Below are 23,442 nucleotides of genomic sequence, written 5' to 3' on the forward strand. Positions count from 1 at the left end.
AACCTGCTTATGGAAGTCATCCGTACAAACTACTTGAATGATGCAAGCAATCCCCCTTGGGACATTTCGCCATTGGAAGGCTTTCCAAGTTCCAACGGAACGTTTGGGGGATCAACTAGTGATACTTATTAAAGTAATATTTTTCGGAAAACATGACGCAACATTTTGAATGTGCAGAAAGATCCCATATTCATAAACTTCGCAGAAATTCCGAGACGGCTTGCAAGTATGACGATGAGACAAAGCAATTCCTTAGTTACACTGTGCAGTCAGTGCTCTCAACTTCTGGAGAAAAAATTGTAGCGCAAGAAAACACAAGGACAGACAAGTTACACAGGACTGGCACTAGTGCCAGTCCCCATAAGTAGCTATAAATATAAATCACTGGCGATAATCGATAAATATAAATAACCGATAAATATAAATAACTGGTGCTAGCGCCAGACAAGGAACACGGGAGTGGCGCTAGCACCAGTCCAGTGTTCCTTGTCTGTCCTTGTGTGGTTTTGCACTACAATTTTTTCTTCAGAAGTCGTGAACCAACAAGCCCAAGAAAATATTTCGCTAAGGGCTCTCAAGTTAGACAACACGTTCATTTACCTATACGGCTGCAGTACTTATCTTTCGGCTGCACTCAGAGTCAGAATAACTCCTACCTCACTTATAGACTGAATAATGGAGGTTATGCTGATTCTTGGTTGGAGTGTATCAGATGGTCCTGTGCTTCTTCTCGTCCCCGTCTCCTTTTACGCTAGTAATCATGTCCTGTCATGCTCATTACCAACTAGCCCAACTTTCCACTTTAACTATCAAACTTACTTCTACCATTCTTGCGTGCACGAGTTGAAGTAATGACACTGCCCAACAATCTCTGGCCGACATTTTAACAGGGCATACTTTTCTCTAAACTAAAGCTTATTGTGGTTGTGGTACACTTTTGTTTGGTTTTTCACTGAGCTGTGCGTAGTGTTAAGTGGATTTATTATCACGAACACCAGCTTAATCTTTTGCAGTCTCCCTCGATGCACGATTTGTGAGCCCGAATTAATCCTGCAAAATCTACTTGACTACCTGCTCAGTTGTCAGCTATACACGACATATAAAGCAGAGTATGAAAAAAAAAGAAAACGAATTTTTAACTTGCCTGTGTGAGTGCATAAGATCAAAGTAATAATTCAACAGCTAGCAACCACATGTTCTACCACGTTCCTTGGTGCCATTCAAGTGTAGTCGCAAAGAAAATGAGACAATTCCCATTCCTAAAACTTCGTCGAGATTGCTTCAATGGCACCGGAAAAGCCATTGAAGCTTTTAGAGGACTATGATCATGCTAGAAACACGAACTAAGTTGACCGAAGTGAAATATTGTTGCTGCTAGCCTTTAAGCAGATATACATTGAGTGCCTGTCTTCGATGCTTACTGGCTAAACCCAGTAAATCGAGTTCAGCAGGAAACAAGCAGAAGAGATGTAGTAAGATGCATTTTCATTTACAATGTGTGAATGTATGTACAAAGGATGAATAGCAAATGGCCCTTGGCTACGCAACAAGCCTCCACTGGCCTCCACAGGGACAAAACCGCACCCACCGCTGTTCCCAGGCCCGAATGGTGCCTGCCTTCACTCCAGGCCGTACCATCGACATGGAAAAGCACCTGCAAATTAATCCGACAACAGTTCAAAGAGTTCAGTTATTCCGAAACGGGCCTCAATATAGCACATGCTCTTACTACACAGAACACCGGGCACCTATTTGTAGAGGGTCGACCACATCTAAGATGAACACCTCCTTAGTATTCAAGCCGGTAAAACTAGCACACTCGAGTACTTCATGGGGGAAACACCCTTTATATGACGTCCAATCATCGCGTTGATAAACAATAACTGTAGACTTATGTATTGAAATTAGCTTTTATGAGGTCTTGAAGTAGTTTCCTACTATATTTATTAGAGGGAACTCTGGCCCTACGATCGTTCAGCCACCATGAGAATGATGTACACAGATTTGCTTAATCTTCGTGCTTCCGGCATCGAATGCACTTGTGGCTTTGTTTATTGTGTTTTGGCTTTTGTTTCGAATAAAAGAATGGATCGTTGTGAACTTCGTGAGCCTATTTGAATTGGTGAGCCTAAAAAGGTCAAGGTGGTGAAGTGGAACTGCTGAGTGTTTGCTGGACTTCATTTTGCAACAAAGCGGCTGCAGGTCACACGGAGCCAAATGGAGCCGAAAGAACGAAGCTTAGACAAATCTATGCACTACCCATCATTCCCATGTTGGCCGTACCGCCATGCGTTGCAGCTCCCATAGACACTACCACCAAATTTCCCTCTAGTGCGTTATTAGGAAACTCTATGGCCTTGAGTACTAATGAGATGTTCAACTTAGATGTGGACGACCCTGTACACTAACAGTAGAGACTCCTTTATTGTAAAGTGTTAGCCAACAGAAAAGTGCCACCTCTTTCAAACATGGTAAAACTTCATATTCGAGTGTGTGAAAGGAACACAAGCGTGATCGACCAGTGGTGGCTTGCTGTACTGATACATGGCATGTAAGCTGCACCAGCCTACAAGTATGTTTTATATCTTGATTAATATGTAACAATAGTAACCACATGATGCATAGATTGTGACTGTGTAAGTGTGCGTGGGAGCTGTGGGTATTAACAATGCACCCAGCCCAATATTGATGGACAATGCATGAAATGGCTCAACTTTGTTTTTCCCGCTTGATTATTACTACAATACAGTTAAAAACGATTAATGGCCCCCTATGCTTTCTCTGGCTTTATTGTCTGTCGGATTCATTTGGTTTTTTCTCACTTAGTGACATTGGAAGTTCATCATTTTTAAAATTGTACATGATTTGTTGGCATTGTTGAGTTATTTTCACTTAAAGCATATCATATATTTCCGGCCAAGCTGCTGGTTGTAGAAGATATTCACAGGTGTGACACAGGCACGGAAATGTCGCATCATGACAATGAATCACAAAAGAGCCAGAGCCACAAAGTGCTTATTGCATGCTAGCTGAGATAACTAGCTCATATATATGTACAGGACTCCCGGATTGAAACAGGACAATTTAGGGCAAAGTAACTCACATACTTTCGTCTCCACCGTCTTCAGTTCGGGTCATATCAGCGTAATTTCGACTCGAACGTGTAGATCAGAGCCAACATTATCTTTAGAGACCAGACTCGTCACGACATGACGTGGTTATCTAAAGGAATTGCGAATAGCAGTCGTTATACTAAAAAAATTTTGTCTGATTTGAATCTGGGAGTACTGTACATTCAGAAATAGTTAACAGATGAACTTTAGGAGTACAGTAAACCGGGCTAGTTGGTATTCATTCATTATGTAACAGCACGAAAAGGACGAGAAAAGCTTTCTAAGGCACACATAAGACAGGACACAGTGCTGACTATGAACTGAAATTTTTTATTCTGGAAATGGGTTTATAAGGGGTAGGCTGGACCTGCGCACACTTAATCACAACACACATGATGCAGTTGATATGAACTATGAACTGAAATTTTTTATTCTGGAAACGGGTTTATAAGGGGTAGGCTGGACCTGCGCACACTTAATCACGACACACATGATGCAGTTGATAGTCAGCGCTGTGTCCTGTCTTATGTGTGCCTTAGAAAGTTTTTCTCATCCTTTTCGCGCTATTACATAATAGATGAACTTTGCTACATTCCTCACACCTCCTACATGAGAAGCAAACATTGGGTCACAGGTGACCCTATCTCAAAGCACGTGATTGATAAAAGAAGCCTAGAAAATTAGTTTGTACAAAAGTCAAGCCTTTAAAAGGCCCTTGTGAAGCTGACACTTAAGCAATGCATCTGCGTGGCATGCAGTACGGCTTCACAAATGCTGGAGTGAACAAAGTCTAAAGACTTTTTAAGGAAAATCTATTTTCAATCTCGCTTTAGACTTCCTGTAAAATGCAACAAACAAACAAAAAAACTAGGAGGACACTTGAGCGTTGCCTTCAAGAGTAGAAAACGATAGCAAAATCGAGCACCGTTCACATCACCTTCTCAACTGCTAGCCTCGCTTCGCTTCACAGTGAACAGCTCAACCGTGCCACAAAAGGAGAAGTGTCCGTGCGCATAACACTTGGAGTTTTCAAACTATCCTAGAATGCCTACTGCAAATATAGTAGCAAAAGGCCCACTACGCCATAATTCTTCCTCCTGCGAATGGACAAAGTACCCACTACATGTCCATAAGGCGACACACACAATTTCGCAGCTGCACACTTGGTTGATGCTGTTGCTGATAATGACTGATGCACACTTGGTTGATGCCTGTGCGATTTGCAATTGGTGGGCCTTTAAACTTACCACTCGTTGCGCAGTTCACGTTCTGACACCTGATGCAGTTCTACGCTTCTGCCACACAATATTACATATGTTAAAGGAGTACTGACACGATTTTGAGACATCACAAAAGGGACATCTTTAATTTCCTTGGTATGCAGTGTCAACGCTCTCCACACACTGGAGCCGGAGAACACATACACTCAAACCTCATTATAACAAAGTCGCATCTGCCACGAAAATAACTTCGTTATATCCGAAAATTCGTTATAAACGTTTATTTGTAACACTGTAGCTATTACAAGACTATTCTTCATTTACTTCGTTATAACCGATAATTCGTTATATCAGTGTTCGTTATAACAAGGTTTGAGTGTATAAAATATTTTATTTTGACTTTGAAGTTTTCGTCGCTGAGCATCTCCAAGCCAGCCCCACTGCAATGGACATTATCCCGATGAGTTGACACAGTTCCCCCCAAGTTTGTGAGCTCTGTGTCCTGCATGCAGCCTAAATTGTAGAAATCCCTGTCATGGTCACTGGACGACCATTCGCTCATCGTTGTTTATGTGCACCACGAGCAGATGACGTATTTGCCGCTAGTACATCACGAGTTTCTGTATCCCCGTGACGTCACACTGCTATGAAACGTCACTGAGAAGCCGCCCCCTCAATATCGAAACCGAAAGTGTTTTTTAAGGTAGCGGTAATTAAAACATATTTGATGCATTCCCAGGCACCACAATACTCATTTTAGGTTTCTCGACACCAGCATTCTTATAGGTTTTTCTTCTGAAACAGTTTCAAGCACAGGGGTGGCTCTGTGGTAGAACACCTGCTTGCCACACAGAAGTCCTGGGTTCGATTCCCACTCGAACCGAAGATTTTTATTACTTATTTATATCTATCCCGAATTTTCACTCATGGACAACGCTGATTTTTCGCTCACAACCAACGACACCGATGCCGACACCGGAATTTCTGCGAAACGAGCTCTTTAACGCTATCGCATAAATATGGTAACAGTGTTCAAGATCAGTTCTTGTCAAAACAATCAGAATCACATAACAGCCAACATGCCTAGTACAGTGCCTCGCCGAAGAAGGGTTCGTTCCGAGGCTAATGTGCCGCACGATGTCCATCTTGCTTGGCATGGACACGGACCCTTCCACAGGATGAGACTTGGAAGGCACGTGCAGAAAGTCTGGAGTTATGCCGAACTCAAACTGCATTGGCAATGAATTGAGGAAGAATGCAGGACTGGCCACACCTACAAGTTACAAGAAAAAAGAGAAAAAGAAATGGAACACAGAAATGAAGCTGTACAGGTGCATGTACAGGTGTCAATATCATCATCATCAGGCTGAGAATTCTTTTTTACCCTGTTCAATTATCGAATCACTGCCACCTCATCTAATGAGCCTAATGAAATCAACAGACAATGAAGCTAAGGTACAGGGAATGTTATTTGTAGCTTTTGAACTGTAATATAGTAATTATGACATAAGTGAAAAGGAATTACGGTGGATGAAAAATCAACTTGCTACAGGTACAGAAAGAACCTACAACCTTTGGACAACGCATTCCGATGCCTTTGTTGATTTTTTGTCCACTTTAATTTCTCTATCTATTTATGCCATAATTACTAAACTCATTTAAAAAGCTGCAAATAGTGCCCCCTATACCTTCCTTAGCTTCACTTTCTGATGGCTTCATTAGGTCGTGTCTAAAAAAAGAAATGAGCCCTCGATTAATCCCCTTATTTCGTTCACTCATCTAACGAAGAAACATGTAACTGGGACTGAAGTTGTATCTGGGAAGAGTTGCACAGTATGTACGTATTTGTATATAGCTGCCGTTCCAAACTCTCAGCTTGCAAGTCTGGTTGGTTGCAAGCCATGATGTGGGAACAAAATAAGCATTATTCACTGCTCTGCACGCGTCATTGCAAAGTATTTCGATCATTTTTTTTTTCAGGCAAGATCTACACACATTGCCATTTTAAGTGCTTTCCTGGCCTTATGAAAGCGGTAAGGCCACTGCAAACCTATGTGAGCGAATCGAAACCAAGCTTGATCAAGTTCGCATGCCACATCCGCCAGCACTTCACAGCACTGCGATGACACGACACATAACGAGCCGTGTGACAGGCAAGCACGAAATACCGCCGTGGCTTCAACCTTCCCGATTTCAAGCAGAATGTTAACACAACAATGAGCATTCGAAACTTCTGCACTAATGTCATTGCAAAAAATGCTCAGGAGCCTACGTTTTTCATAGCAAAAGTACCCGAAAAAAATGTTAGGCAATAAAGGTTGACAGCCACAACATCCATCTTAATGAGGCACGAAATACTGAGGTTTCCATCGTACAGCAGACCACATCATATGACAAAAGCCATACTTGCCTTCTGTGTGGTTTCCAAGATCGATAGATGGTATGAGTATCTGGCTCGGTAAAAGGCAACACTCATCTGAAATCACAAATTCCGGTTTGTTCATGGCACTTCCTGGTCCACTACTGCACATTAATTGTAGTGTGCCCCCGCTACTCGAAAAATGACTTTCAGTGAGCGCTAGTACCATTAAATTTGTCTTAAATGCATGTGCACATGCTTACCCAAGAGAGTTTCATCAGGTTCGGAACCGTGGTTGAGCAGAGTCTTGGTTAAAAGTTTAAATAAGAGCGAGAGCACATCCAGGTTGTCTGGAAAGATAAGTGAAAACAAAATGCTTGATTACCTAGAGAACAGATGTGGGCAGAATCAACAACATCCCTGTGATTCACTTTTGTACTAAAATACTTCACCTCAAGATTTATACTTTTGAGAGGCATTAAGGAGTACAGATAGTATTGTCATCTACTCGTTATCTCAGTACAGTTGGAACTTACTACAAGCTCCTTCATAACATACAAAGTGCCGACTACATGAAGGCTTCATTATAAGCGGACACTATAAACCACGCATGATATTTATGGACCAACTTTAGCATTTAAATTAAAGAGGCATCATACAAATGTTTCACAACCTTCATACTCTTTAAGTGCCATCCTTTCATATACGAGACGATACTTCCAGAGTGGGTGCGAGTACTTGTTTAACCTCTAGGAATTTAAAACCAGCGGCATTAGACCCAGCTGCTAAGTGGTACCTGTCATCTTGGTGTAGGCGGGAAGACAGCTCTCGCTGATGAATCCCCACATGCGGAAAATGACCAACAGCTCACGAAGCATGTTCAAGGACTTGGCATCGGAGATGAGGCCACCCTGTGCAGGAAACAATATGACATGAGAGTTTATGATAAGATACAAACATACGGGGACAAGTATATAAAAACTCACAGGGTCTCTTATGCATTCGCCTAAGACGACTCGAAGGTGAAAGCCATCTTCCTCTTTTTCTTCTCATTCGATGTATTGATCCCCCCCCTGCCCCCCTCAGAAAACTGTCTGCACCTAACGTGGTTTTGCACTGCCACTACAAGCTTTGTGCACCTTACCTGGTTTGCACTGCCCAGCCCACCTTTGACAAAGCCACAATATCATGTGACAATGTCATCATGTGACGTCACCTTTTGTGACACCACAGAGACATCATGACGACGTCACAAATTTTTCTGATCTGTGACGTCGTCATGACATCGTATGGAGACATCATCACACGATGATGATTCTTTGCATCACTCGTGTTAACACCGACACCGCGGGACGCTGACGCTGCCGACGGTCAATTTTCGCATTCGATGAGGCATCTAAGGCTTTCACCTTAAAGGGACACTAAAGGCAAATATTAAGTCGATGTTGATTGTTGAAATAGCAGTCCAGAAACCTCGTAGTGCTACTTTTGTGCCAAGGAAGTGCTTATCTTGAAATAAAATCACGTTTTAGTGGTCCGCATCGCGTTAGTGCACTTCAAATCACCCGCCTGAAAGCGGTCTTACTGACGTCACTGTTGCTGTGGCCAACGTTGCCTGCCTTTACTGCGCGGCCGCCGACGCTAGTAGCAGCAGAGTGAAAGTAGCGGGAGCCACAGCAGCAGCAACGGCCATCGAAGCAATCGAAGCTTGCCGCAATCGCCGCAGTGGATGCAGAAGGTGTTGCAAGTCATGGCACACAGACAAATCGGGCAGGGTGTTGAGCCGATTCTCTGACTCTGGAAATACCGATGGAACGGCGCTGCGGTAAAGCCTTGCTCGAAAGGGCACAGTAACAGCCTTGCCCAAGTTGCGGTTGGTCTCGTAATCCTCAGCACGAAAGTGCAGCGAGCACATGTGCAGAGTTTTTGACTGTTTAGCACACTGGCGCAATGGCATGACACTCAGTAGAGGTGAGACAGCTGAAATTGATTTGGGAGCAGTTTTCGGAGCAGCAAAATTTCAATTTTGGAGCAGAAGAACCCTGATTTGGAGCAGATAGCGGAATTTTTCAAGTCATATCAGGAGCTTGAAAAACAGATTTCTAGCAACTTGGGGGGACAAGTACACATCTAAATTGGCCAAAGATAGACATAACACTGAAGCAGCATTTGGAGAAAGTATCGCCAGGTATGAACTATACTACCTCTTTAAAGACTATGCGACCTATCTAGCCCGAGTAAGAAACGCATGAAATAACTGAAAAAGAAGGTTCTGCAAACTATGTTCACTGCATAAAAAATTTGAGAAAAACAACAAAAAGAATGTGATTGCACAAGAATTGCAGTTACATAGCAGTAGGCCTGTTTAGGATCCGAGATGTAATTTAGCAGATTACTGCTTTGGCTTTTATTGCGATAGCAATTATATGGAAAGTCTGAACAGGTTTGTGCCGTCGGCATCGCAGTCATGTTCCATATAAGGTCCAAATCGATAACATCCCCTGCGCATCATGTTTTACGGACGCAATAACATACACCGCATGCCAGGCCTGCCGTTGATTGCTACTCATCAGAGAGGAAACGCGCTGCCCATCTTGAAGGAGCACGAAGCAACGCGAGGGAGAGGGATGGGGGGGTGTCGCTTAAAGGGGTCATGAACCACTTTTCCAAGTAATGATCTAATGGCCTCAGTATCGGAGTGTACTGCCTCCCGAATCGATTGCCGCAAAAATTTCTCGAATCCGTCGAGAATCAGCGGAGTTACGGGGGTTTGGCGCACGCTCCCAGCGCTTTCTCTCTTTTCTCGTGCCGACGAGCGCACTGGAAGCTAGACAGGGAGGGATGGCATGGGGGAAAGAAGTTACGCCAGCGCGCGTCATGAAACGCGATCGCTCTCCCGCTGTGATTCGCTTGCGCGAGTGCGGCTACCGTGTACTGAGGAGTGCGGCGCCGGCAAGTGGCGGCACCCCGCGGCAAGAAGCGCATCTGATCCGAACGCCGCTCTCGATTTACGTCGGCTATCGGCCAATAAGCATGCTATGTCTCTTGAGACGTACAGCGGACCGACGCCCTGCCCACCGACGAGAGTGAGAACCGGCCTCTGTTTGAAAAGAGGGTGCCTGGGGAAACGGCAACTTCACGCTCCGCTTGTGGCCATTACGCGGCGCGCACGACTGTAATATTTGGCAGAGCAGTTCATAGCCGTGTCAGCTTTCCGCAGGATGTGTTTTTTCAATCAGCCCAAGGGGTGCTTCATGACCCCTTTAAGCAGCAACTGTGGACTTAGGGCGCAGACGCAATCTCTGACACGCGCGCTATCTCGGCTGGCATCACAGACGGCTCGTATACCCCTAAGTGCTGTGATCTCAACGCTTCTCTCCTTCGGGCAGCCGCATTCTCTCACACCAGCGTTTTGTGGTTACGCGAGATCGGATCCATAGCTGCAAGCCTTACTTCATATAATATTACGATTTGATGCTATCACATTCATTGCTTCACTTGTGGCAAAACTGATTTCTTTTTTTTTTGTGGATCTGCTTATTTAGCTTTTTAAGCTTCTCCAGAGCTTCCTGTAGGTCAGTGTTTGTAAGGAGGACATCACAATAAGCACCTTCAACTCGGCCGCAGAGTTGGCGTAGCGTACAAACCTGCTGTCGTGCGGGACCGCCTTCGAGAGTGCGGCGCGGGCACCAAGATACCTCGCCGCATTGACTATATATCATAAAGCTATCTCGCACTGATTATCGCGTATGGTAATGCGAACATAGCACCGTTGTAAGCGTACTGCACGCTTTTATTGGGGAAGGACACAAAGGCGCTTCGCATCAGTCCGCTGCCTAATTCGGCGTGAAAAACCGCCAGAGCATCGCGGAGGCGTGCCGCAAGCAGGAAGCTAGTTGTCGCCGCGTTGATGCAACAAGGGTGATGCCTCTGCCGCGCACGGTATGGGTCGTAATAGTACAAACACTCCCACAGCAAACACGCGCGTAGGTGACCACGCGCAGCAGCGTCGGCGCGAAAACCATTGCGACCGGAGGAACACACTACGCACAACGAAGAACCTGAGAGCTATTCCCGCTACACATGCCACAGCCTAGCGATAAGCAGCAGCCCACTCGGGACACCGCAGAACATTTTTGAGGCACCACGCATATTTACAACAACCCAGAGGAGGTTAATTATGGCGGCATCATGCGAGCCCTCATCAGAAAGGTGCATAGAAACACGGTTGGGGGCGTCTAGACGTTTTGCGAGCGTCTCATTTTCTTGGTATCTGGAAAATTGTGTTGTCAACTCCACCTTTTTTCCCGACGAAGCTGACGTGGGCATCGAAATTCTGGCTTTGAAGGCTGTTTTGGAGCAGTTCGGCGCAATTTTTACAATTTTCATGTTTTTGGAGCAGCTTGGTGCAGGAAAACGGAATTGTATCAAAAATGCGCAATATGCGCAGCTGTCTCACCCCTGCACTCAGCCACTTCGAGCGTAAGGGTTCATTCTGCGGCACCCAGTGAAAAGACACACGAATTTCTTTGCTGCAGCACTGGTGGCGTGCACCATTCGGGCATCCGGCAACATCACATGCATGCGGCATTTTGTCGAACTTTCTGTCAGAGCAACTTTCACGGGCTTGCAAGACACACGCAGCAGTACGCGATACTGAAACTACTACTGAGACGCGACCGCGTGAGCGAAGCCGGGCACTGGGTGAAGCGCAGTTCGGTGAAAACTGAACCTTTGAACCACGTGTGCCGTTTGCCACGGCAATGCCAAGGAGGTTCTTTTTTCCATGAATCAAAGAGAAACGAACAAGCAGCATTTTATCACGTCTCCTGATGCACGGAAGGTTCTTTTTTTATTGAAGCTAGTTTGATTACTAGTGATTAATTGTAGTCGGACGCTCTCACGTCATTGGGATCATTTCCAAAATATCCCACTCGTGGTGCACATTGTGTGATACATTTAGCTTAATTTCTCGGTAAGTAGGGCACTGCTGTTGATAATATTGTCGTTTCAGATGTCATACATTGAGCTTTCACTCTGACATAAATTGTTATTTGCCTTTAGTGTCCCTTTAATGCGAGTCTGCATGGAGGTCTTAGGCACTACACCATATGCTACACTCCATCGCAATGTACGTTATAAAAGCTGCAGCATTCTCTCACATCATCTGTTCTTTGCTTCTGTGTCCTGTCTTCAAGCTGTCCGCCATAGCAGGTCATCATGCCAACAATCCCGACTAATGACCATTTTCTTACAGCCATGTGCTGTGCATTCACATTTAGCTATGTAACACACATCTGCTGCAGCTTTGGAGTTTGGATAGGCACATTACATGCAACTAAGCATTTGTACAATTTCCCATAGTAACTTTACAAAATTAATAGTGAAAGTGTTCACTGTACAGTTGAACTCCTTTACAAGAGACATGCACCAGGGAGCAGTTCTTGTCTCTTATAAGCAGGGTACCACATTCTCATATTATGATCCACCCCTATTTCAATGTAGGCACGCTGGTATCTCTTACACCCAACTGTTTGTTACATCAGTGTCTCTTATAAAGGGGTTCACAACTGTAAAACAAAAAACATATGGACTTTGTTTTCTAGGAAAGCTGCTGTAAAGTGAAAGAACAGCCTGCACCACAGAAAAGTGGAAATGTCAACGAACTTTTCCATGAAATTCTCACAGAAAGGAGGCTCAAATTTTAGTTGCCATTATTGCCTTCGTTGTATGAGAGGAATTGCTGCTATTAGGTCAGAATAGGTCAGAACACAGAATAGGTGGCTGTGTTTTATTTTTTAAAATGAGTTTGACCTAAAACTGCCCACAAATAGAAAACCACAGAAATATATCAGTGCTAATGTGACAATCGCAAACAAGCCGCGAGAAATGCGGCATCTTACGCTAACATTGTAAAATTTGTCACGTACATAGATCCAATGCGTGTTCTGTCAACTGCGCTGGATCTGCCAACGCCAGCGTCTGACTGCACATTTCGGTGGCCCGGTAGGGCTTTTGTGGCTGTTGGCAATTGCACATCATCTATGCCATTATCTAGCTGAGAAACCTTGCAGAATCCTTGGTCATATCCCTTTCAGCAGCGGTGTGTAAAATTATACATTCAACCTTAGAGGCGCATCATGCACTGCATGTTTCTTCAAGTGCTCAAAACGCAGTGTGAACATTTGTATATGCTTCCCAAGTGGACAAATAGCACTCATTTAACTTCACTGTGCTGCGCAATGCTGCAGAGGATCAATATGCTGGCATCACTGCCATGTTCGACGATCATTCGACGTGCCGCTTTCCAGGACTAACGTCAAGAGCATTATTTTTCTTTGCTCAAAACGAATACAAGCAAAAACAAATTTGGCAGGCATTTTGAGCCTAAGATTTGATTCTTTTAATGCAAAACTGAGACATAGCTGATTGCAGAATAATTAGGTATAATTGCATGCTAATTACAATTAATTACTGAAACTCGCACAAAACATATCACCTCATCCTACTTCATGGGATATAATATCGAGTGCCTTAGAATTATGTTGTGTGAACTTGACGCATTTTCAGACAGTCCATCATAATTCGCGGCTGAAGGGTATATGACTGCTTGAAAGCTCTGACACAAGGGCCGCGATCTTGTACACATTCTATGATAGAACGAAACACGTCATGATAGGGTGAAAGGGAGCACACAGCCAATAAGCGAAGGGGAAACACCCTGGAAGAATGCGTCATGTTTTGATTGTCTACTGGGGCACCGTATAATGAATTCAGAAATGTTTTCGACACATGAAGAAATATAGAATTATTATAACTTGAATCAATGTCAGTATTAGGGGGCACTGTTTTTAAAAGCTTGAAATTAAAAAGCGTGATGACTTTGACAATTTATTTGTGTTAATGTCTTGAATGGGCATTAGGTGGCGTCACAATTTCACAAGACGTTTGGTGGTGGCACTGGTGGCATTTTCGCAAACTGTCAGCGCGGGGTTAGATTGAGCCAGACACCAGGCAGGCTAATTCACTTCTCTAGCTCGAGCGCTTACATTTCGATCCCAATCCAGGTCATCCGAAGACCATCCTATATCCGTTCTATCGGACGGAATGATGTCTCTGCCTGTTCTATGCCCGTTCTTTGCCTAGCAGACAGCAAAATGATTGACAGCACCGCCTCTTCTGGTTGCTGTTCTTACATCTCACCATCAGATGCATACGTGTAGTCCTCAACCAATGCTGTGCGGCCCGGCAGAATGTTCTATCACAGAATGAGTACAAACTACGCCCAAGCTTTGTCACTGGCTGTTCTCTGGTTAACACCAACACTCGCATGACACCTCTGATAATAAAATACCGACCACACAAGGCTATTGTTGGAGTTCTGCACAGCAGTTTCAGGGTAAATAGGTTTGTACACCACGCACCCCTGGGAAACGCATGTTGTTGTAGACCTGCTGCGGCAGAGAGGCCATGAGGTACAGCGTGAGGTCAGCAACCCACTGGGTGAGCTGCTGCAGCGACTGAAGGATCAAGGGCTCCACCGAGAACTCCTTGGTCTCGAGGTGAAGCAGCACCTTGTCCAGATTGCTGATCACTTCCCGGCTGCCCATAACAGCTGCATGGCCAATACAGGCAGCTAAATCAAGCATATGAGCAAGAAGAACTCGCTATGCTAACTCCTTCATCCCCCAACAATAGTACAGTCAACTGCCGATTTTTCGGACTCCCTAGGGACCGCGAAATCGTCCGAAAAATCGGGCAGTCTGAAAAATCAAATTCATGCTTTTTTATTTAGCTGAAGCGGTCAAATCGCCCCAGCCACGTCTGAAATAGCTTTAATGCCTCCCAGTACAATTATCAGGCATTTTGGTGCACGCCCAGGCTCTCGCAAATACATTCGGTACCTGCCGCGAACCCCGCTTAACTACGTACTGCCAACCGCCACTTCTGCATCTCGTGATGAACGCCGCCGATAATAGCAAAGCGCGGAATAGATTACGGCTATCTCGCATGAAGCGTAAGACAGAACGCTGTCAAATGTTCACCTTTAAGCGTTTGTAAACGATGACGCGGAACACAATGACTGTGGTGGAAGAGCGGACGACTCGTCCGGCTTTCTCCGATGCTTGTGCGCATGTAAACGATGTGCACACACATCGCCGATACGCAGCATTTGCTGCCGTGTGAAGCCGATCGTTTCTAGTTGTGTGCAGCACATCGCCAACTAAGCTGACGCTGTCACTTTACTGTTGCTCTATCGTACGCACGCATTTATCATGAAAGGGTTCGTGATGCGCACTTAGTTCCTGACCGCACACGGGCGCGGCAATGACGAGTTGGTTTCGTCCGCGAAGGCAACGCGTCTATGCGGCGCACTTAGCGGTCTCGCACAAAGACGCAGCAGGAATGGCGGCGCGGCGTATTTGGGTTCTCGCCTATTAAATGCGTGCAGTACGCATGCAACTGCGCTAGGCCACCTGCACTACCGAGCAGTTAACTGAAGATGCTTATCGTAAAGGTTGTCAGCGATTAAGCCGTACTGGCGCGTTTGCCAGCTGCCGCCATCACGCCTCCGTGCATTTCCGCTGCTTATCCGTAACATCGCCGCACGGCGCCGCGATAGCGGCCCCTTTGAATTTCTGGTCTGCTTCACCCCATAACACTTCGGCATTGCGGCAAAGCTGACTTTCGGACTCTGCTACTGTCTCGAACAGATCGACTCGCGAAAGCGCTGGTTCGAACCTACGAGATAATAGACGCGGCAGAGGTGGGGGCTTCAAATAATGCCTTTCGGACCTGCAATTTGGGCAGAAAGTCCGAAAAATCGGACGCGGAATAGCTTCAGCGTCCGAAATTTCGGACGTTCTAATACATTGAAGTCTATGGGGCTGGTGACGGTGCCGCGAAAGCGTCCGAATTTTCGAGCATGTCCGGAAAATCGGGCGTCCGAAAAATCGGCAGTCGACTGTAGTTGCATGGAATAACCTGCCATCCCATGCTGCCATACAAACCGATTTCATAACTTTTCAGGAACTTATACGCACCATTTCTGAGTAAACATTCGTCATGTACTCTTTTAATGTTTTTTCATATTTTGTTCAGTGTACCTTTTTTTTATTGTCATCATTTTTTTAATGATTTAAATGCCATTGTACAGGCTTATTCATATTATTTATTTATTTGTCAATAAATCATAACAATAATAGTACACTGTGTAACTTCCGAACAAGATGTAATTTTACTTTCTTTCCTTGTATACTGTATTTGTTAGTACCTTTAGTTTACGTTTTCTTGGTCAATTTTCTACAAGGGGTGTGCGAATATTCGAAATTTCGAATATTTTTCTAATAGTGTTTGCTATTCGATTCGATTCGCACTGGAATTTTACTATTCGAACTATTTGAACTTCCCTTAAACAAATACCGTCAACGTCCGATTGAAAGTGATCCCTTCAGATTTTCAATATGCTTCACCTCATTACACTCTCGTATTGCGGCAAAGCTGCCTTTCAAGCTCCGTTACGATTGAACTTTGCCAAGAGACAGTCAACATCCGTTTGGAAGTGGTCCCTAGATTTTCAATATACTTCACCTAATCACACCTCGGTATTGCGGCAAAGCTGCCTTTCAATCTCCGCCACAGTCGCAAATGTATTAACTCAAGAAAACACTGGTTCCAACATGGAGGTGAAAGATGTGGCAGAGTTGGGGGCTCAATTAATGCTGTTTTGGACCTGAAATTCGGGCAGGAAGTCCGAAAAATCGGAAACCGAAGCTTTTTAGCATCCAAAATTTCAGATGTTCTTTTATATCGATGTCTAAGAGGCAGATTTGGAACTCAGGACTTGAAGGGAGCAGACCCTTGTCCGCCACATCAGTTGGGCTTCCACAGAAGTTGAGAGAGGAGAAGAGGCTGAGGAAATGGCATCTTTGCCTATCACGTGTAAAGTGTTGTCAGCAACACTTTGGTCGCACCAAATCATGTACATAAATAGAATTCGGCCTCTACATTGCCTCATTCTTGATAAGACAACTATGAAACACCACCCCGCCAGTGCTTCATCAGCCTAGCGAAAAGAAACACTTTCATGTTGCTATCTCATAAGAATATGCTTAGGAATCCTTTCTAACTTTTTTTTCTGCAATTTCGCTTCAAAGTATTTGAAAAATATTCTAGCAATATTCGAGAAATATTCAAAAAATATTCGATTTGATTTGCACTCACACTTCAATATTCGAATTCGCTTCGCACCCAAAATTTTGCTATTCGCATTGCTCTACTAAAGACTACTCCACACATCGACGACACATTCAGGAACTTCCCACTGCTTTTGATAACTGACTAAGGTAAGAGGCAAGTCACAGCCTCAATATGTTCAGTCACCATTAGTAGTAATTTGACTGAATTCTTCACTATTACAGTGCTTCCAGGAACATCGAATTTGACAAATTGTGCACTTATTAGTTGTAAATGCACCATTTCTTTTGTATTGTCATATAAAGATGCTGTAGTAAATGCCACAATGTTCACAGTAAAATGTGTACAAGTTAAGCTCCCCAGTTACAGTTGAACCCCTTTATAAGAGACACTGATATAAGAGACACGTGGGGTATAAGAGACACCAGCGTGCTACATGAAAGTAAGGGTTGATAGGAAAATGCATAACTTAGTACCCTGCTTATAAGAGACACCTCGTATAACAGGCAAGAATTTCTCCCCCATGCGTGCCTCTTATAAAGGGGTTCAACTGTATTTGCTAAATCCTTTCAAATGACACTGCGGCATGTCGCAAGTACATTTGGCAGCACAGCAAACTTTCCCGTATAAGTTACAGGACCAGGACAAAAAATTTTTGGCAGGTGTAAGCTCGTGCAAGTGAAGTCTAGGCAAAGTATAACACAGCTACACAACAGGAATATAAGAGGCCATCAAACACAGACACCGCAAACAAAGAAGGGCCATAACAAAAACAAACTAGTAGTAGTGCTAAAGCAGCAGCACGCAGACGAGAGAACCGTCATGGACGTACAAACACACACACACACGCACAGTGTGTCTCCCTTGACATAGACCACACCCTCCCCCTGGCATTTCAGGTTGAGGGTGGTGGAATCCCCCCCCCCTCCCAAACTTTTCCAGCTCGTACGCATCTAGCGTATGTTCTCGCATACAACCCACACCAAAAAACCGAAAAATGTGCTTAAAAAGTGGGGGTGGGGGTTATATGCTGGGCTTATATGCATTTTTTTAACTATAAAGTTTATGTTAAGGGTGCGGGTTATATGCAAGGGCGGGTTATGTGTAAGAAAATACGGTATATACATGTGCACATGCATACATTGGGGACGGAACCCTCCTAAAATAAAATCCTTGCTATGCTCCTGCTCCTTGGTTCTCCTTTTGTCCATGTGCTGTTTTGGCACTACAGCAAGATACAATATCTCCATCATGCAATACCAACAAGCCCCCGTTGCCACTCTTTTAATAGTCTTTAAGGAATGATGCGAGTAAAAATAGCTACAAATCCCACCAGAAAGTGTTTCAGCAGGGCCCTTCTCATGGCTAGACATGTCTCTGGGTCTAAGCAGGCCCTTCATCACAGCGGACACAGCATTCAGCATGATCTGGGCGTGGCAATCGCCAGCCTTGGGCTGGCCATTGTTGAGGCACCTGCAGAAAAGTACATGGCAACACCGTCAACGACCGGTGAAGCAAACCGATTTCCATTACACCTTTAAAGGAACACTAAAGTGAAACAATGAATAAGTTTAGATTGATAAATTGTATACTCTTAGAACTCTAATGTTGATAATTTCACTATCAAAGGTTTATCAATAGAGAAGAAAATCAAGTTCAAAGTTTCATTTTTAAATTTCGCACCGAAATCGTCACACGTCACGGCCTGGATTTCAAAGAGTGTTTTTTGTATTGTGGAGCCTTTGGCTCAACGAAATTTTTTGAAAATTGGTGTGTTAAGTCTACGGCCCCTTCAGAGGACAATTTACTTCATTTTTACTAATTCGGAACTACATAAGGCCTAGTATATGCCATCAAAATCTGACATGACAGTGTTTGGTGCAGGAATTTCAAGGTGGTGTCCCCACCCACTTTTTTTTTGTGCACTTTTTCTCGCTTACCTAGTGTCTTCTTGCGGCAAACTTGGTGATTTTGGAATTGTGAAAGGGCAATTTACAAATAAGAGAAAAATTGGTTTTCTTTTTAGTGTCCTTTTAAAACTCAATAAGACGATCTATGCTACAGTTGCGAGAGTTAGCCATTGTAATCATCCAGGATTTTTTGATGCCAGGGTTTTATCTTCTACCAATATGCCTTAAATACCAGAAAACATAAGTTTGGTAATCACACCATGGTCACCACTGTTCAATTATAGTAGACGCAGGCATTGTGCTTTGAGCATAAAATGCACAAAATACAACACTGACCTGTACAGGGATCCCTTGATAGATAGAAATCTACTAAGAAAGCACTGCTGCATTCCAGGTGGCTGCTTGTTGAAAATTTCAGTGAACTTGTCACAAATGGTTTCTATCACTCCTGAAAAAAAAATTATATTGCCAATCAAGGTTCACCTTTGCAATGTACAAGCTAACCACAGCAAAAAGAAAAGCATTTTATTAATACACTTAAATACAGAGACCATTTTCCATATACTACAGGCATATAAGGTACAATAAGGAAAAAAAGAAACTCAAAGAAAAGGTATAAAAAGCAAGCAAGATCACCTAACTACCGTTTTGGCCCTGACAGATGTATATTGTACATGTAGGTCATTGTAAATAGCTTTTGTCCCAGAAAAGTGATCTTTGTATTATATTGTTAGACTACACCTTTACAGTTTTAGTATGTTAATAGTACTAACCCTACTGGCTGTTTTTAGCCCTTTTGTTCACAATTTTATCATTTAAACCTTTATCACATCATGTTTTTGAGTTCCCTTGAAACCTATTATGATGCTTATTTGTAACCAATATTGAATAAAAAGTCAAATCAACTGATGTGTAACAATTGAAAGAAACATAACAAGTGAGCCTTCCAAGCACTGGATATAAAACAATTCTTTAGTGACCTTCTTTGTTTGTTGTGTATTCAAGGCTGGAGAAAAAAAGGAAGCACGCATGCACTAGATTCCAAGTAGGTTGTCCCTTTCAAGGACAAAAAACGCTCCCTTATCTAAACAAGCCATTAAAGCACCGGCTGGTTTTCCCTAATACGTGTGCAGGACCACCCTCAAGGTCTAGTAAATCACGAACTTTATGTTCCAGCGTACATGATGGATGGCAATTTTAAAGGGGCCCTGCAACACTTTTCCAAGTAGCCATGGAATGGCCTCACTGAAGGCACTTATTGCCTCACGAATCGAACGCCGCAAACATTTTTAGAATCCATCCAGTATGAGCGGAGTTATACAACGATTTGTCGCATGCTGCAATTGCTTTCTCTCTTCTCTCGCTCCGACAAAAGCACTGGAAGATAAGCAAGGGGGGGACGGCACGGGGGAAGAAAGTACATCACACGTGCCTCCTGACCTTGAGCACATTTTCTTTTTTTTTTCTTCGAACGCGTGGTGTACTTTCAGTGCAATAGTGTGCGCGCACGCAGGTGGCGGCCTCTTGCGGAGGCCTCTCGCGGCGGCCACACTAACTACCGAGCGTGCCATGTTCAAATCAGCCAATGGCGTGGAACCTGCCTGTGATGCCGTAAGTGTCCTTTTTTTTTTTTTTTGAAAGAGGATGCGTTTTTTAGCTTACTTTGCAAATTTATTGTAAATCCCAGGCCACGTGCTGCACTATAATATTCGGCTCGCGTATTCTCGGGAGCCTAGACTACCGTTTGGCAGCGTTTTCTGACCATGCTGAAAAAGTGTTGCAGGGCCCCTTCAAGGCCAGAAACTACACGACTCCACATGTTCCGAAAAATGTTACAAGGAAATAGACTAAACAGCACATGGACACCTATAACAGTACAAAATACTAGCAATAACTACTAAAAGCAAATGAATGCCACAACAGCTGTAGATGTGAATGCAGTTGGTGGTGCAGCCCCGTACTTGAGGCTATACGGTACGAGTGCCAAATTGCCCACCTGGTCTCATGCTGAGAAGGACGTCCCACCAGTCAGTGCCGGTCATGAGGCAGTGCTCCAGGAGGGTCATCGTGTAGCTGGGGCTGACTGGAGTGCCTGCATTAGAAGGTCGCTGTGAATGTCTGTAAGAAAAGTTGTTCCCAATCTCCCCAAGTCCAAAGAGCTCGGAGGGCAGTCTAAGGGTTCAAAAGGACCTTTAGAGTCTGTTCTAGACGCAAGAGCTTACAAGTACGATCATCCCCCTTTGACAGAAATAGCAAAACATGCTTCAACTAGCCTACACAAAGCTTTATCCATTGCAGTGGCAGAAATCAAATGAGACGCAAGAAACCGGAGTGCTTATACAGTAGAACCCCGCTGTTACGTTCCTCACTGCTGCGTTTTCCCGGCTGTTACGTCGTTTTCCGCCGGTCCCGGCATAGCTCCCACAGGATACAATGTATTGGGAACCCCGCTGTTACGTCGTAACTGTCGGACCGTTCCCGTATAAACGTCGCGAAGTGTGCCCGGAGCCGACCGAGTGACTACGAAAGAGAGCGGCCATGGTGCATTTTCACGCAGCTTGGCCTCGTTTGACCGTAATATTAGCCGCATGAAAGGCGCAAGCAACAGAATCTTTCAACTGATGCAAACAAAAGCATGGCCTTCGAGATTCAAATTGCAAAGATGGCGTCTATGACGTAACTGCTCGCGAAAGCAAGGCCTTCGAGATTGGCATTTACTATTGACAAAAGCATAGCCTCTGAGATTTGCATTGCACAAACATGGCGTGTATGACGTAATTGCTTGCGAAAGCAAGGCCTTCGAGATTGGCATTCACTTCTGCCATCGCGTTGGCGTAGACTCATCATCATCGTTATTTATCGGAGAACGGGAGGAGTTCGAGCTGGTTGGAGCTCGCATGGTCGTGCGTGCGGTTCGCGGTCGGACTCGCCGCGCCGGTTGTGATTGCGTGTGCTTAGTTCTTTCATGCCTACAGCTGTTGGTGTTAAAAAAATCACATATGTTGATTACATTTCTGTGGATAAGGCCGTCCTAAGCTCCGCGTTTCTATCCATCGACTAGATCGCGGCTGAGCGCGCCAATTTTCGTGCTGCTCGTAAGAATTGAAATAAAATTCTGTACCACTAAATATTTTGCCGTTTTTCCTGTTTTTCGGCTCTTACGTTTCCCGTCTCTTACGTTTATTTCCTACGGTCCCTTCAAAAACGTATCAGCGGGGTTCTACTGTAGTTGTACATCACATTTGTTACTTCAGCTGCCTTCAACTAAATGTGGTGTCACCCTTGTTGCTTCCAATATTCCATGTGCTATATATACACATACAATGGAAGCAACACAGACATCACCCAAAATGCAATGTTCACAGATGAAATTCCCAAATTATCTCAGTTGGGTCATTCCACGCCAAACGTCCCAGCCATTTTGGCGACCATCTCAAATGTGATCGAATAAAATTGGCTGATTTCTTGTACTGAAAACAGTACACCGCTAGAATATCTCGGAGAGCGAAGAATTTTTGGTCATGTGGGAGCCTTCCAAATTTCGCAGAATGTCGTCTGAGTGACATTTGTTCAAAAATTAATTCGGACAGTATCGTTTCGTGTTTCAATGCCAAATTTAGTTACATATTAAGCAAAAGTGTCTGCGTAAAGTGTTCAAATCTCAGTTATATCACTGCAATTTTTCTGCCATATACACCTCCAAAATTTTGTCAAAATGTTGTATGTTCGCAATCTTTCCCTTGTAATACTGCGCTATGTATGAATATCCCAGTAATCAGTACTTACTCTACGGAAGGTATATTTTGCGATAAAAATACTTTCAGACCACTGAAGTTTGCAAACCTTACGAGAAAGAAATCACGAATTCTCAAAAATCTTCATTTTGGGCCATTATGACACGCAATTCACAACACGTGGGGCTACAATTAAAAATCAGCTTTATACTTCAGTCGAAAGCAAATAAATAGTAGGGGTGTGCGAATATTCGAAATTTCGAATATTTTTCGAATAGTGTTTGCTATTCGATTCGATTCACACTGGAATTTTCTTATTCAAACTATTCGAACTTCCCAAAAACAAATACAGTCAACGTTTAACTGAAAATGCACCCTTCAGATTTTCAATATGCTTCACCTCATTACACTCTCGTATTGCGGCAAAGCTGCCTTTCAAGCTCCGTTAAGGTCAAACGTAGCCAAGACACAGTCAACGTCCGATTAGAAGTGGTCCCTAGATTTTCAATATGCTTCACCTCATCATACCTCCGCTTTGCGGCAAAGCTGCCTTTCAAGCTCCGCTACGGTCGAACTTTGCCAAGAGACAGTCAACATCCGATTAGAAGTGGTCCCTAGGTTTTCGATATGCTTTACCTCATCACACCCCGGTATTGCGGCAAAGCTGCCTTTCGAGCTCCGCTACGGTCGCAAATGTATTAACTCGAGAAAACGCTGGTTCCAACATGGAGATGAAAGATCTGGCAGAGGTGGGGGCTCAATTAATGCTCTTTTGGGCCTGAAATTTGGGCAGGCAGTCCGAAAAATCGGACGCCGAAGCTTTTTAGCACCCAAAATTTCAGATGTTCTTATATATCAACGTCTACGAGGCAGATTTGGAACTCTGGACTTGAAGGGAGCACACCCTTG

At 44.1% G+C, this 23,442-nt stretch overlaps 1 protein-coding gene across 1 annotated transcript in view; it reads right to left on the bottom strand.

Moving 5' to 3' along the window:
* Positions 1 to 1,471: 1,471 nt before the first annotated feature.
* The window catches only part of LOC119393339 (mediator of RNA polymerase II transcription subunit 16), a 34,138-nt gene continuing 12,167 nt past the window's right edge, over positions 1,472 to 23,442 (bottom strand). Inside the window, exons 14-22 of the mRNA XM_037660311.2 lie at positions 20,796 to 20,891; positions 19,136 to 19,247; positions 18,223 to 18,362; positions 14,117 to 14,307; positions 7,489 to 7,603; positions 6,956 to 7,042; positions 6,744 to 6,809; positions 5,417 to 5,606; positions 1,472 to 1,654 (exon numbers count right to left, since the gene is read on the bottom strand). Of these exons, the coding sequence (XP_037516239.1) occupies positions 1,540 to 1,654; positions 5,417 to 5,606; positions 6,744 to 6,809; positions 6,956 to 7,042; positions 7,489 to 7,603; positions 14,117 to 14,307; positions 18,223 to 18,362; positions 19,136 to 19,247; positions 20,796 to 20,891 (1,112 nt within the window). The 3' untranslated portion in view covers positions 1,472 to 1,539. The remainder of the gene's footprint in view (positions 1,655 to 5,416; positions 5,607 to 6,743; positions 6,810 to 6,955; positions 7,043 to 7,488; positions 7,604 to 14,116; positions 14,308 to 18,222; positions 18,363 to 19,135; positions 19,248 to 20,795; positions 20,892 to 23,442) is intronic.

The sequence above is a fragment of the Rhipicephalus sanguineus genome, chromosome 5 (genome assembly GCF_013339695.2).
Source record: "Rhipicephalus sanguineus isolate Rsan-2018 chromosome 5, BIME_Rsan_1.4, whole genome shotgun sequence".
Taxonomy (NCBI): domain Eukaryota; kingdom Metazoa; phylum Arthropoda; class Arachnida; order Ixodida; family Ixodidae; genus Rhipicephalus; species Rhipicephalus sanguineus.